At 40.4% G+C, this 14581-nt stretch overlaps 1 protein-coding gene across 2 annotated transcripts in view; it reads left to right on the forward strand.

Annotated features, from left to right (window-relative positions):
* The window catches only part of SPATS2L (spermatogenesis associated serine rich 2 like), an 86386-nt gene that overhangs the window by 45545 nt on the left and 26260 nt on the right, over positions 1–14581 (forward strand). For both annotated transcript variants that reach the window (XM_062002893.1, XM_062002894.1), the window contains exons 3-5: positions 6465–6573; positions 12391–12440; positions 13392–13632. In XM_062002893.1, coding sequence (XP_061858877.1) covers positions 6465–6573; positions 12391–12440; positions 13392–13632 — 400 coding nt within the window. The remainder of the gene's footprint in view (positions 1–6464; positions 6574–12390; positions 12441–13391; positions 13633–14581) is intronic.

Here is a 14581-nt window from a genome sequence, read left to right on the forward strand (position 1 = left end):
TGGGAGACGGGTGGCATGATGATTGGCTGAGTTAGTTTACTGCAGCAAGTAGCGTTTGTTTTGTGCTTGTTGGGAACAAACCATCTGAACATGTCAGTGTGATAAACAGGTCATAGAGTGGAAAGAGAGATGCAGACCTGATCAAAGCTGTTATTTTGCTCAAAGGGAATGTTAACACTTGTTTAGTGTGGTGTGATGAACTTGTTAAAGCTTCTGAAAAAATGTCTGGGATGCAAGAAATAAGACTCTTAATGCAGCAAAGTCAAATTGTATTTATGAAATATGTTTGTATAGGAGTTTTCAAAACCTTAGAACTTCTGACACAAAGTGTTTTTTTTAAATGCATTTTCCTGCTTAATGTGGCCAGGACATCTGCTAATGCTAAATTCCTGGATTTATAGAAACCAGCAGAGTTATGCACACAGTCCTAACTCCTTACTCCTCTTGGAGGATTTGTGCCAACCACAATTAGAGGTGTAATGTAGTTGGGTGTGGCCTACATTGCTACCTGTCCTCAGCTGCAGTGGATGTATACGTGTACATGAAGATGTACTATGGATGTGAAGTAAAAATAAAGTTGGAAAACATGTGCATTGACTGATAACCATACTTATAAGTGAATTTTACTCCTAACTTAGAGAAAATCTGTTGATCTTAATGTTTAGTTCAAAGTGAAGGTGGATTTGTGCTATTGTGCCTAACCGAGTGTAAGAAAGAGTATTTCTAACTAGGTGACCAGAATAGTAACTTATTTCAAAGGGATTACAGCAGCTGTGTTCAGGAGTTTCAGAACAGCCATGAGCTTTCAGCAAGGAAGTTTAATTTGTCACTATGTCAGAAATATATAAACAAATTCTCTGAACCCCGGATATGTTATTTATTCAATAGAAATATCCTCTTTGAGATTATGCCAATGGGGAGCAGATGGAGTAGAGCAGCAAACAGGCAGCAATTGATTCCATGTTGTTACAGTTACTTGGAAACCATTTGAAACTTGATAGAGAAGCTAAAAGACTCAGAAATACACAGCAATGTCAGATTGGTTGTGAGTGTGGATTAGGTAATCTGTTGTCACAGTTTTCAGGCAGGCTGTATTTCTTTTTGAGTTTCTTATCAGGAAAGTACTCATGAGATGGGTGTTCATGAGGACTTTGAATAAGATAACATGAGAGGTTAGAATTTCAGTGTTCTCTTCTGTGTGCCATGCTCTTCAGAAGTAACCTGTTAATTTACTTAATGGGAGCTTGCTTAAAATTTGCCCCTACTGAGGTTGCTTATAGTTTAACAGTAGTCCTCAGGAAAATAGTCAAATATATCTGCGAAGACCTTGGGGATCTTATTTTGAGGTAGAAACAGGTAATCTGAGGGGAATTGGAACCTCTTTCAATGTTGATACCACTTCTGGTCAGTCTCAAGCAATTTATTTTAAGAGACTGATAAAAGCAACCTGAAGGAATTGTGGTTCTGAAGAGATGCAGTGTGGCTCAAATTGCCACAATTTTTAACAGGCCTTGAGGAAGCATTTCCAGCTAAGCATGTGCTTAACACTTAAGCTCTGAAGAGTGTTTAAATGTTTTCTAAACTTTGAATTAACTTTAGCCTTATCCAGAAGAGTAGCTACATCCACATCAATTAAATGCATACTTGCAAGGTAGGTCTCTGGATTATGGGCTTCATTTAATGAAGGTGGATGTGGATTCCATCTTTCATGTTCTTGAGCATAGGCAGTTGTTTTTGAGATCACAAGAAGGAAAGCCCAAGAATTTAACTACTGTCAGTGATAGCTGCTCAACTAATGCTGACATTAACAGCACAATTATTGATGATTCAGAAGGTATATTACTGAATTGTCTTTGCATTCTGGAACTCTTGTCTTGTATCCAGATGATAGCAGAAGTTCACTGGGAATCTACACTGAATAAAGACAGGATGAGTCACAAAATTGTTAAAATAGTTGATTTCCCTGTAGCGTGTCTGGTAATGTTATTCATCCTATAATCAAGTTTCAACAAGTAGGAAAAAGCTACTTTCTCCCACATACATGGAAATAAATATAATAGACTGCTGTGAGTTTGTTTGCAGACTGCTAGGTATTAAATAGAATATCACTGCATGTTAGGAGTTTGACTCTTGCATTTTTTTCATCCTTTAGGAAAGTTAAATATTTTTTTAAGGAATTTGTTGATGATAAGCCATACAATATTACATTCCTCTAGTTCAATAATCTGTTGTTTACATGTTGAAAATATAGATGGTCTTGACGTCTGAAGACTGTAAGTTGAGACATAAAACTGGAAATTGCCTCCTGCCACGGAATCACCTTATCACACCTTCAGTATAAATGAGTTCTGTATCGTTTTCTGGATTGGCAAATAATTGCTCTCAAGCAGCTGGAGATTTGTAAGTAGTTGAGGAAAAGGACTGATTTGTCACCTGAACTGGCAGGTGAACCAGACAGGAGCCAGCATACCTGGACTGCCCAGAATCCAGCTCACATCCATTCCTTTAGTATATCTCCCACTTGTCATCTTGTATTTATCAAGCATTCCTGGAGATTTGCTGGGCCTCTGTTCATCAGAGTCTGTGATGTGTCTCTGAAGACCTTCAGCTGTAGAAGTACATTTCTGCTAGACATAGGTTGTCAGGAGAGTTGTCTGCCCCTCCTTTTGGCTTTTTCTTTTCAGTCACTGTATCCCTTTCCAGAAATATGCGAGACCCATTTTTTAGGTCTGTGGGGATAGACTTGAGCTTCAAACATGGAAATCTACATGTTTTTGAAACCAGAGTGAAAGTACTAAAAGGTGGAATATCAGCAACCTGTCAAGTAGCCTAGGCATCCTCAGCACACCTTGTCTTGTTTCCAGATACTGTCAGATCATAATTTGAGACTTGTAGCCATTTGTCAATAATTGTGGATGTAGAGAACTCAACTAGATGATCTTTCAAGGTCCCTTTCAACCCTTAAGATTCTGTGACTTTTTCATTGCTTCTGTACAAGAGTTCCAGTGTATTCTGGATGATAATATCAGTCTAACAGTTGTGTTTGATCGAGACCCAGTGTCTTGCACACACAGGTCTGTCCTTGAAATTCCAGAAAAAGGTATGGTAACATTATTCCGTTTTGTTTCTGAAAGATTGTAAAAAATTTTTTTGGGGGTGGAGGGGGGAATAAAAAGCTGTTGGGAATTATTCTCTGTTGGAATTCTGGGCTTATATCTGCTTTTGTCATTTCTGAACAGAGCAGGTTTGTTTGTTTCTTAGTATCCTACTGGTGGCAAATTTTAGTTTTCACCCACTCTATCTCAAATAAGTCACAGCAGAAATCTGTGAAGCAGAAACACACTGATGACTTCTAGGTGTCCTGGGTATCACAGTATATATACACAAGGGAATGAGATTAAGAAAATTTAAGTAACTTCTGATTTGGAATTTCCTATGTCCTGGACATTTTACTTTGCAATATGTTGTTCTTTTCCTGAGGAATTTTTCCATGAAACTTCTTACTCTTTTTACTTCCTAAATGGCAAGATAAACAAATGTATATTTTGTACAACAGTCAAAAAAGGCTATTGTTTGGTTTTGGCATTAGAACTGTTGAGCTCTGCAGCACATTAATATTTCCTATTTTTATGTGGTTCCATTAAATGAGGCCATGACTACAGTGTTGGTCATACGCTTAGTTTCTTTTCTTTATATTGGCAAGTGTTCTTCCTAAGATAATAATATTGCATTGTTTGGGTTATCTCCACAACTAGAATATTTCCTTTTTTTTTTTTTTGTATTTAATCATAGTACTAGTCAGATTATGTACAATTTAGTTTTTCATTCTGTTCTTCCTATTTATCAAAAATTTCTTAACAACGACCATGCGATGCAAACAGAAAGTCTTCAGTAGACTGTGTAGTCTAAAACGTAGTCTGATTGACCTTTTGTGTGTTAGTGTTCTCCACCCCACAGATGTTCTTCTTAATGTCTTTAAGAAGTTTCCAAATTGCAGTGTGTGGTGAGTTGCCTCTTCCATCCTGTGGTCTTGGCCTCACTTTGTTTCCAGATGTTTCTTGAGACTTCCAGACATTTCAAAGCAAAGAAGGACCTAGGAGCTGTATGAAATTCCCATGCTTATATTTAAAGATAATTAAAATACATTAGGTATTCCCTTCTACTATTCCTGTAAGCAGTTGCCACAAGGAGATTATGTAATTTTGAGTAGGTAGATAGATGATCCACGTGATTGTGAAAGAAGAGGGGAGGATTTTGTGAGAAAATGAAGGTGTCCATATGGTGGAAATGTTTGGCAACTACCACCTTCACCATAAAATGAATTGCAGCTTGTGGCCTGTTGTACCCTAGTGTCTTTGCCAGCTTTTGTTGTTGTGGAGCCAGCTTGGTTCATACATGTGGCAGCTTTATCAGTAAATAGCATGCCTGTGCCCCAAAGCAGGAGGTTAATACTCCTTTTTCCAAGGCTTTTGCTGCACATCCTGTGGATTTGGGTTGGTTTTAACTTGAATATCAGCAGTGCAGAGAGCTGTAATCGCTACTTCCCTCCTCATACATACACATCAGCTGAAGAGATAAGCTTCAGCAGACAGAGATTTTCTGGAAAGTTCCTGGCAACAACAGTCTCTGGTTCAAGAAGTCCAGTTGGCAGCCTAGCCTATCTGAACTTCCAACACAGTTACCTGTGTTTGGTAGGGAATTCAAAGCACCTAGCTCTTGGGATGGGCCCTAGCTTGTGATCAGCCTTGCCTAATCATAGGGTGGCAACATTAGGCAAATGTGTAGATAGGCCTTTGGAAAGGGGCTTTGGGAAGTAGACAAGCAATTTAACTCCACTGCCCTCTATGGTTGTGGCCTGCCTTGTCCAGGCCTTGCTACTTGAAATGTGGCCAAATGTGGAGCTGCAAAGAGATGTGTAATAGAATGGTGGACAAGAGCAGAGTAAATTATACAAAGTAGACATACTCAAGTTGTGTGCTAACACAGAAAGTGGCCTTACTTATACAGTGAGATAAGTTCATCTAGAAGGCATCCTCCAGAAAATTTGATCCTGTGTGGATTTACCTGAAACAAGTATCAACTATTTTGCAGTGTTGAAGCTGTCTAGCAGACATCGTGAATCAGAGTCCTCAGTTACTGTACATTACAGAACCTGAAATGAGTTGTGGCTTATGTTACTATAAAGGGGAGGGAAATACAGTGGTTAAGGAGTAGAATGAACATATTACAGCAAAATAAGGTCTTTTCCTCATAAATCTGAGCATGTAAGTGTTTAGAAGACACCTTCTGGTGTCTCCACTGATGGAGATTCCATAAAGGTAACCTAGCAAAATTGTTCTCCAGTATCTGAATGGACAGCTAAGAAAAGGCAGTGTGAATGCTGTCACTGTGTAAGCCAGCTTAGTTCCCTTAAACAGATCTATCTTCACATATTATTTTTTTCCACAATTACATTTCACAGTGGTGACCAGTGTTTCACAATCAGAAAGTAGCATGAAGACATTGTGATACAGTAAATAAAATACAGTCTAATCAAGGATGTTATTTCCACAGAAGATGGCAAAGAAGGTTGCTGAATAAACATTTGCAGTGCAATAACAGGTTTCTAATAGTAAATACATGCTGGATAGCTTGACATAGAATCTCAAAAAGCAGATTTGGAACAACTAGAGTGATTCTCTTTGTTTTTATTCAGAGTATTACCATAGACTTTTGTTAGTTTTACTAATTATATTTAACCAAGTATCAGGGAAAGATTTCTTCATTGTGAGGGTGACAGAGCACTGGAACAGGCTGCCCAAATGGCTTGTGGAGTCTCCTTCTCTGGATACATTCAAAACCCACCTGGATGAGCACTTACCTTCCCATGTCCTTTATTCAGGATTTTGTTACATAAGCTTCCCGGTAATGTATATATGGAACAGCAAACTCAAATTATGCTGAGCAGCCACTAGAAATTTTAAAAATTATACAGTTTTCTTTTACTCTGTGATTATTTTTCTGCACGACTGTTTTCTATATGTCAGAAAAACATCTGTCATAACTTTGATGTACCAAGGCCATGCAACAGCCTTGCTTGAAGGAGTTGTGTAGTCCATAAGTTTGCTGAGGTGATACATCTTGTTAAGTCTCATGGCAGCAAATAGAACCTTTAGGAAAAAAACATAAGGCCAGATTCTGTCAGTTGGTTGAACTAGTTCTCCTGCCATGACTGAGGGTAGCATTTGGTTGCAGGCTTACTGGTTACCTGTTGTATGATTTGGTCTCTTGAAAAATTGATTTCATTATTTGCATGGGCCAGGTAAGGAGAAGATAGGTATTGTTTCATACAGATACATTGTTGCATACTTGTAAGCACAACATGTATAACATGCTTTTTTATGGCATGGCACACAGGTACATTGTTGTCTAAAGGAGTATAATAAACCCGTATGTTAATTTGTCTTCCATTTTCTTCCTTCCAGATCAATGCAATCCGATCAGTTGTTCCAAACAAAAGTAATAATGAGATAGTTCTGGTGTTACAGCAGTTTGATAACAATGTAGACAAGACTGTTCAAGCTTTCATGGATGGTGAGTACAGTGTACTTTTTTTCACTAAGGCATGAGGGGTTTGGTTGCATGCTGAAGTATTTGTTGTTTCTAGTGACTGAAAATATATTCTGTTGTTCTGCTGAAGATCAGATGATTGTGATATTTAAAGTTTGTTGGTTTGGTTTGGTTTTTTTTTCTATAATTGGTCTTCCTGTCTGTATCTTTGTTTCTTCACAATATGAGTTTAACATGGCTGTTTATCTGTTCTACCTGATTTTGCCATTTTTTTAGTGCTATGCTTGCAACTTGTTGCAGACCTCTTTATTCTGCAAGGAAGTTAATGCTCTTTAAAGTATATATGTCAGAATATGATTCACTATTGAAAATAGAGTGAGTAGTAAGAATTTGGGATAGTTGTGAAGCAGATAATCAGGACCCTAAACCCCTGAACTTGATGCATACATTGACATTCAAACTTCAATCTGAATTTTGCAAATAGCTTTGACATTTATAATGACTGAACCAAATGGCTCAAGCCATTCTAAGTCTGGATCTGAGTTTGTATTTTGCATTACAAGACCATCTTTAATGAAAGTTCATTTATGTTTAAATTACACTTTTCTGATATGTATGTAGAGGCTAGTATTTTGAACTTTCACTAAAGTCTGTAAGAAACCTTTTGTAAAAAATAATAACATGCCATGAACAAATCCTCTCAAAATCTTTGTAGCTTTGAGGTGTTTAAAAGATAATTAACCACCCTCATATTTGCTGGGATAGCCACACAGCCAAGCACACGCAGTCCAGGAGGTTCCTACAGATTGTTGATGACAACTTCCTGTCTCAGATGATCAAGGAACCAACAAGGAGGGGTGTGCTGCCGGACCTGGTACTGATGAATAAGGAGAGCCTGGTTGGGCATGTGAAGGTTGGAGGCAACCTCGGCTGCAGTGACCATGAGATGGTAGAGTTCAAGATCGTGTGTGGAAGAGGCAGGACACAAAGCAGGACTGTGTCCCTGGATTTCAGGCAAGCCGACTTTGGCCTCTTAAAAGATCTACTTGGACAGATCTCATGGGATATGATTCTAGAAGATAGAAGTGCCAATGAGAGCTGGTCAGTCTTCAAGAACCACTTCCTCCAAGCCCAGGATCAGTGTGTCCCAATATGCAAGGAAGGAGGAAAAGGAGGTAGGAGGCCTCCGTGGATGAGCAAGGATCTGCTGGGACAACTCAGGCAGAAAGCAGCCACCTATGAGAGGTGGAAACAGGAGCTGGCTTCTTGGGAAGAGTATAGGAACATTGCCAGGGCATGCAGGGGTGCAACTAGGAAGGCTAGAGCCCTTCTAGAATTAAATTTAGCCAGGGAAGTTAACGACAGTAATAAGGCATTTTTCAAGTACATCAGCAGCAGAAGGATGATGAGGGGTAATGTGGACCTGCTGCTGAACGCTGAGGGTGCCCTCGTGTCTGAGGATGCAGAGAAGGCCGAAGTACTGAATGCCTTCTTTGCTTCTGTCTTTACGGCGAAGGCCGGCCCTCAGGAAGCCCAGTCCAGCAAGGATAACAGGATGGCCTGGACAGCAGAGGACTTGCCCTGGGTGGAAGAGGAAGAGGTTAAAGACTTGTTGGCCAAGCTTAAGGCTCATAAGTCAATGGGTCCTGATGGGATGCATCCTAGAGTGCTGAGGGAGCTGGCAGATGTGATTGCTAAGCCTCTCTCCATCATTTTTGAACACTCATGGAGGACAGGCGAGGTGCCTGAGGAATGGAGAAAGGCCAATGTCACGCCAGTCTTCAAAAAGGGCAGGAAGGACGACCCAGGAAACTACAGGCCGGTCAGCCTCACCTCCATCCCCGGAAAGGTGATGGAACAACTCATCCTGAATGTTATCACTGAACATATGAAGGAAAAGAGGGTTATTAGGGGGAGTCAACATGACTTCACCAAGGGGAAATTGTATTTGACCAACCTGATAGCCTTCTATGAGAGTGTAACTGGCTGGCTAGATGAGAGGAGAGCAGCAAACGTCATCTAGGTTTGACTTCAGCGAGGCTTTTGACACTGTCTCCCTGTAACATCCTCATCAGAAAGCTCAAGCAGTGTGGCTTGGATGAGTGGACAGTGAGGTGGATCGAGACCTGGCTGAATGACAGAGCCCAGAGGGTGGTGATCAGTGGCACAGAATCGAGTTGGAAGCCTGTGGCCAGTGGAGTTCCACAGGGATCAGTTCTGGGGCCAGTCTTGTTCAACATCTTCATCAACAACCTGGATGAGGGGACAGAGTGTACCCTCAGCAAGTTCCCTGATGACACCAAACTGGGAGGACTGGCTGATTCCCCAGAAGGCTGTGCTGCCATTCAGCAGGATCTGGAGCAGCTTGAGAGTTGGGCAGAGAGGAACCTCGTGAGGTTCAACAAGGACAAGTGCAGAGTCCTGCATCTGGGAAGGAACAATCCCATGCACCAGTACAGGCTGGGGGTTGAATGGCTGGAGAGCAGCTCTGCAGAGAGAGACCTGGGAGTCCTGACTGATAATAAGCTAAATATGAGCCAGCAATGTGCCCTCGTGGCCAAGAAGGCCAATGGCATCCTGGGATGCATCAAGAAGAGTGTGGCCAGCAGATCAAGGGAGGTTCTTCTCCCCCTCTACTCTGCGCTGGTGAGGCCTCATCTGGAGTCCTGTGTCCAGTTCTGGGCTCTTCAGCTCAAGAGAGATAGAGAACTTCTGGAGAGAGTCCAGCACAGGGCCACCAAGATGATCAGGGGACTGGAACATCTTTCATATGAGGAAAGGCTGCAGGAACTGGGGCTGTTTAGTCTGGAGAAGGGGAGATCTTATTAACATTTATAAATATCTAAAGGATGGATGTCAGGAGGTTGGGACATCCCTTTTTTCTATAGTAGGTAGCAACAGGACAATGGGTAATGGGATGAAGCTGGAACACAAAAAGTTCCACTTAATCATGAGAAAAAACTATTTCACTGTGAGGGTGACGGAGCAGTGGCACAGGCTGCCCAGAGGGGTTGTGGAGTCTCCTTCCTTGGAGGTCTTCAAGACCCACCTGGACATGTTCCTATGCGACCTGATCTAGGTGAACCTGCTTCTGCAGGGGGGCTGGACTAGATGATCTCTAAAGGTCCCTTCCAACCCCTACCATTCTATGATTCTGTGATTTTATATTTGAACTTCAGTGGTTTCAAAAACCACGTATGTCTTCAATGTCTCATAGTGTTGATTTGCCATCTCGCCAAATTACTGATTTCTGTTTTATAATAATTTTGGATTTGGTTTGGATGAATCTACTAAAATGTATCAGCCAAAATCGATCATGATATGTTAGGAATTACTAATATGCAAAAAGTGGATGCAAGCAAACTGGACTATAAATGCATCATATCTATATGGTACATCCTGATTCAGGAATCTACACAAACAGATTCTGATATGTGCACACACACAGAGAAAGGAAAATGTTTTAGATAGTCTTCAGTAATTTTCTTAGATTCAGTTTATTTTGTCTGAAGTTACTGTTGCTCACTTGTGGTCTACAAGTTATTTCCAGTGGCTTTTATACCTATTTGTTGTCATCTTTTATGAGGAAGAAACAAGTGAAAAACAAGCCTTGCAAGAGTGCAACAAAGTCTTGAAGAACAGTAAGCTGTTATAACCTGATTTCAAATGATCTTTTGTTTGAACTTCACCAATTTATGATCCTTGTGCCTTGGGTTCGAAGTCTTTGCAAGTGAGCATTTCAAAATGGCCAGTATTTGTTACGATCTGGAAACAGTGTGAGAAAACACATGTTCATTCAGCTGCCACACTGGATGGAAAGGATCTAGCACTTTGAGTATCTTAGCAATTCTTGTTATTGATGTGAAAAGTTTGAAATATTTCAGTTGAAGAAAATACATTGTCCCCATGTTTTTCAAGCTGAATGGAAAGGCTGAGCATCACCATTCAGTGCTTCTCTCAGAGCTGCTGCATGCTAAATCAAGAAATGCTTGAATTTAGTTCCCTGAGATCAGCTTCAATCTTGTTTTGTATCTGGAGTGGCATATAGGTGATATCTCTATTATGAGCTTACTTCTACATGTGAAATTTCAGATAAATAAAATAGTTTAAATATTTGATTTGCTATGTTAGTGTTTCCCTAATTGAGCATAATCAGAAGGTCTGTTCAGCAGCTTTATAGATGTGTTCAAGAATATATAGCAGTTGGCTCAAATGAGGGCTTTGGGACTTGCACAGTTGATGCATTTCCAACAGGAGAAAACTGGAGTTAGTTGGGTGAATCCCTAAAGTAACCCTTACTGTGCATAGTATTCACAGGGAAGCTGAGGGAAGCAAAGATAAGACAACACCAGCCAGCACAAACAGAGTGTTGGATAATACTGTGAAAACAGTTGAAAAATCTCTTGAGTGAAATCAAATGGTTTTTTAGCAGCACTGAGTAAAATGGGCAGGAAATGTCTGGGTTTATTTCTTCATACTGAAATGTGGTGTCTGATGAAAGGTAGTGTATCTTTAGGAGAGGGTTTTGTTTTTATGTGAACATAAATATGTATGTATATAGCTAAATATAGCTAGAACTATAGGTATACACACAGCAGAGGTTTTCCTTCTGTCTGCGTGGTCATATTATGTAGGAAACAAAATATGGCTTTGGATTTCATACACACTTTTTCACTGTTTAACAAACTAGATTTATTACTGCTAGCAAGATGTGTAAACTCTTCTAATGTGTGAGATAATTATGGATCTGGAATATTGTGATAGAAAAATAATTTCTATAGGTTTGAAAACCTCACACACAGTTTGCCTGAATACAAGTTGACGACTCACAGTGGTCTGCAAACAGTATTGCTTCTTAATACTATATCATCAAGAGTTCACTAAAATTGCTCAGAAGAATGGCTGAGTATGAAACCCATTGGGAAAGGATACTAAATTAATATTTACTAGGTTTACGTGGATGCAAGCACAAGACCTTCAACCTAGTTGCGATTAAAAGGATTCTTGTGACAGATAGTGCCATAGCAGTTTGGATGACATTTCAGACTGCATGCTTACTGTCAGCATCTATTTTCAGCTTTAGAGTCCAGGAGAAAAAACAATGATGTTAGCTAGATATAGAAGAGTTTTCTTCTAATATGACAGCTGGCACTGTTCAGACCAAGGCTCTGCTTGCTTTATTCCATAAATTGATCTAACCAGCTCATTAGAGCTGGCAGACAGAATTTCAAATATACAAAATTGTATTCAATATAAATTTTGATTATTTTTTTTCCTGCCAGATGCAAGTCTACTGTGTTTGTGTTGCAGAATTTCTGCAAGAGTCCATGAAATTACCCTTATATATGCTAATTAAATCTTCGTTTTTATCATCTTATGTCTTCTGGATTGACTGATAACACATAAGAAGTATATGATAAATATGCCAAAAAATGTAAAACTTGCAGAAGCTCTAGGGTCATGGTGGACTATCTAACTTACCTAGTGTTTATACCAGGGTGCTGGGATGCTTCCCTTTGCAGGCAAGAAATCTGAGTGTTGTTTTTTTCTGGGGCTTACGCTAGTGCTTTAAATTAGGCACCCACTTTTTTAGCACTTTGTGGAGTGAAGGCCATAAGAAGCAATAGTGCCAAGTAGCCCATCCACCGTATATATCCATGTAATATGGATAACTAGAAAGGGTAAAAACAACAGTAACCATTTTGTTCTCTTCATGTAAGAGGAGTCACAACAACGAATGGAAATACTGCCCAGCTAGGAGACCAGAAACTGTTCGTGAGCACATGTATGCTTTTTCATAGATTAACTTTTGTTCAAATGTTTTATCTTTACTTTCCCTAGGCAGTGCAGCTCAGGTTCTAAAGGAATGGAATATGACAGGGAAAAAGAAGGTAAGAACATGCTTTTGAGAATCAAAGCATTCAAACCATTGATCAGCTGTCTGTAGCTGAATGTAGTATTTCTATTTTGGCCAGTACTTTGTCTACCTTAGGTAACATAGGTGACTTCATTCATACCTGCGGTCAAAATAATTGAATGCAAATGTTTGTATTATTCTTAATCCTATTAAATCTACTGCTTTCTCTCTAGCCTGGAGTTCTGAGGGAGTTTCTGGGACAGCAGGGTGTGTACATGTCTGTGGGAACCAAACCCTGGACAAGTATAGAACAAATCCCAAAACAGCCTGTGTGTAGAAAGACTTCTAAAAAGCAGTTGTATCCTGGATAGTCATGGCCATTTACAGTGCTAGAGTTTTTGCTGCCAGGTGTAAAAATAACTTATGCATAGGAGTCACCCATTAGGAGTTAGACATTAGTGACACTATCAAGTTAGATACTTCAAGTATATGTTTGGGATGTGATCTCCGTGCATATGTATCTCCAAGCTGGAGCTGTACCAAGAGGCTGCCTTGTGAGTCAGTCATGGAGGCTACTCTTTATGCTGGGAGAACTACAGCAGCAGTGGCCAATCTATGTCCTCTGTGAACACTGTCTACCTTATGAGAGTGATGTCTTGAGGGTTTGTCTATGTTACTGTGTCCCTTGAATGGTTAGGAACTACTTGTCCTATGTGACTGCAAACATTTTGAGCAGCATCTTAGTAGAGGCTGTTACCATTTTGCAATGCAATATTTTGTGTGGAAGAAAAGTTGGGTTTTATTTCAAATGGATTGTATATCCAGCTGAACAAATGCAATGTGTTGTATAGCACAACATGGCCTGTAAATTGCATAACACTGATGTCATTTGCGTGGCATTTTATAAAGAGCATGGACAATTTACTGTTTAGATTATATGTTGGACTGAGTGATGTCTATGTTTTTGCAATATTTCTCCATTTAGAAAAATAGGAGAAAAAGAAGCAAATCTAAACAGCACCAAAGCAATAAAGATCCTAAAAACAAGAATGGTGGACCTGAGAAAGCATCTCAAGAGCCCCAGGGGATATATGACTGCTATCTGAATGGATGCTCCAAAGACAGCTCTTGCAGTGGTTCTGCCCATAAGAAACTGGAAGCTGCTTCTTGTGACAAGAAAGGCTCAGGGTTTGGAGATTCAGCACGAGTCTGTTCAGAAATCCCAGGTCAGTTCATCTGGCACAAGACACCTTTTTAACTGGCAATAGCCAAGCCCTCATTCATTTAAAGGTCATGGTATTTTCATTGCTGTGAAGTAGATTATAATAAAAATAATTTGTAGGGAGGAGATAGTCTGAAATTAATACACATAGCTATTGAAGTCATGCAACTAGAATCATAGAATCACAGAACAGTAGGGGTAGGAAGGGACTTACAGAAATCATCCAACCCCCCCTGCTAAAGCAGGTCCACCTAGATTAGGTCGCATAGGAACATGTCCAGGTGGGTCTTGAAGACCTCCAGAGGTGAGGACTCCACAACCTCCTTGGGCTGCCTGTGCCAGGGCTCCCTCACACTTGAAGTTTTTATTTCTGGAACTTTGTGTTTCAGCTTTTATCCATTACCCCTTTGTCCTATGACTGGACACTACAGAAAAAAGTATTGCCCCATCCTCCTGACATGCACCTTTCAAACACTTGGAAGTATTAATGGGATCCCCCCTCAGTCTCCTCATCTCCAGACTGAACAGCCCCAGGTCCTGCAGCCTTTCCTCATAAGGAAGATGCTCCAGACCCCTGATCATCTTGGTGCCCTGCACTGGATTTTCTCCAGAAGTTCCCTGTTCCTCTTGAGCTGAGGAGCCCAGAACTTGGACTCAGAACTCCAGATGAGGCCTCACCAGGGCAGAGTAGAGAGGGAGCAGAACTTCCATTGACCTGCTGGGCACACTCTTCTTGATGCATCCCAGGATGCCATTGGCCTTCTTGGCCACGAGGGCATATTGCTGGCTCATATTTAGCTTATTATTAATCAGGACTCCCAGGTCTCTCTCTGCAGAGCTGTTCTCCAGCAGTTCGATCCCCAGCCCGTACTGTACTTCAAGGACCAGAAGGAAGGATGTAGTATACTTGGTGTTTCTCTATGTTGTGTCTAATGCTAGCAAATGATAGGGGA

This window comes from Colius striatus, chromosome 9, assembly GCF_028858725.1.
Source record: "Colius striatus isolate bColStr4 chromosome 9, bColStr4.1.hap1, whole genome shotgun sequence".
Classification (NCBI taxonomy): Eukaryota; Metazoa; Chordata; class Aves; order Coliiformes; family Coliidae; genus Colius; species Colius striatus.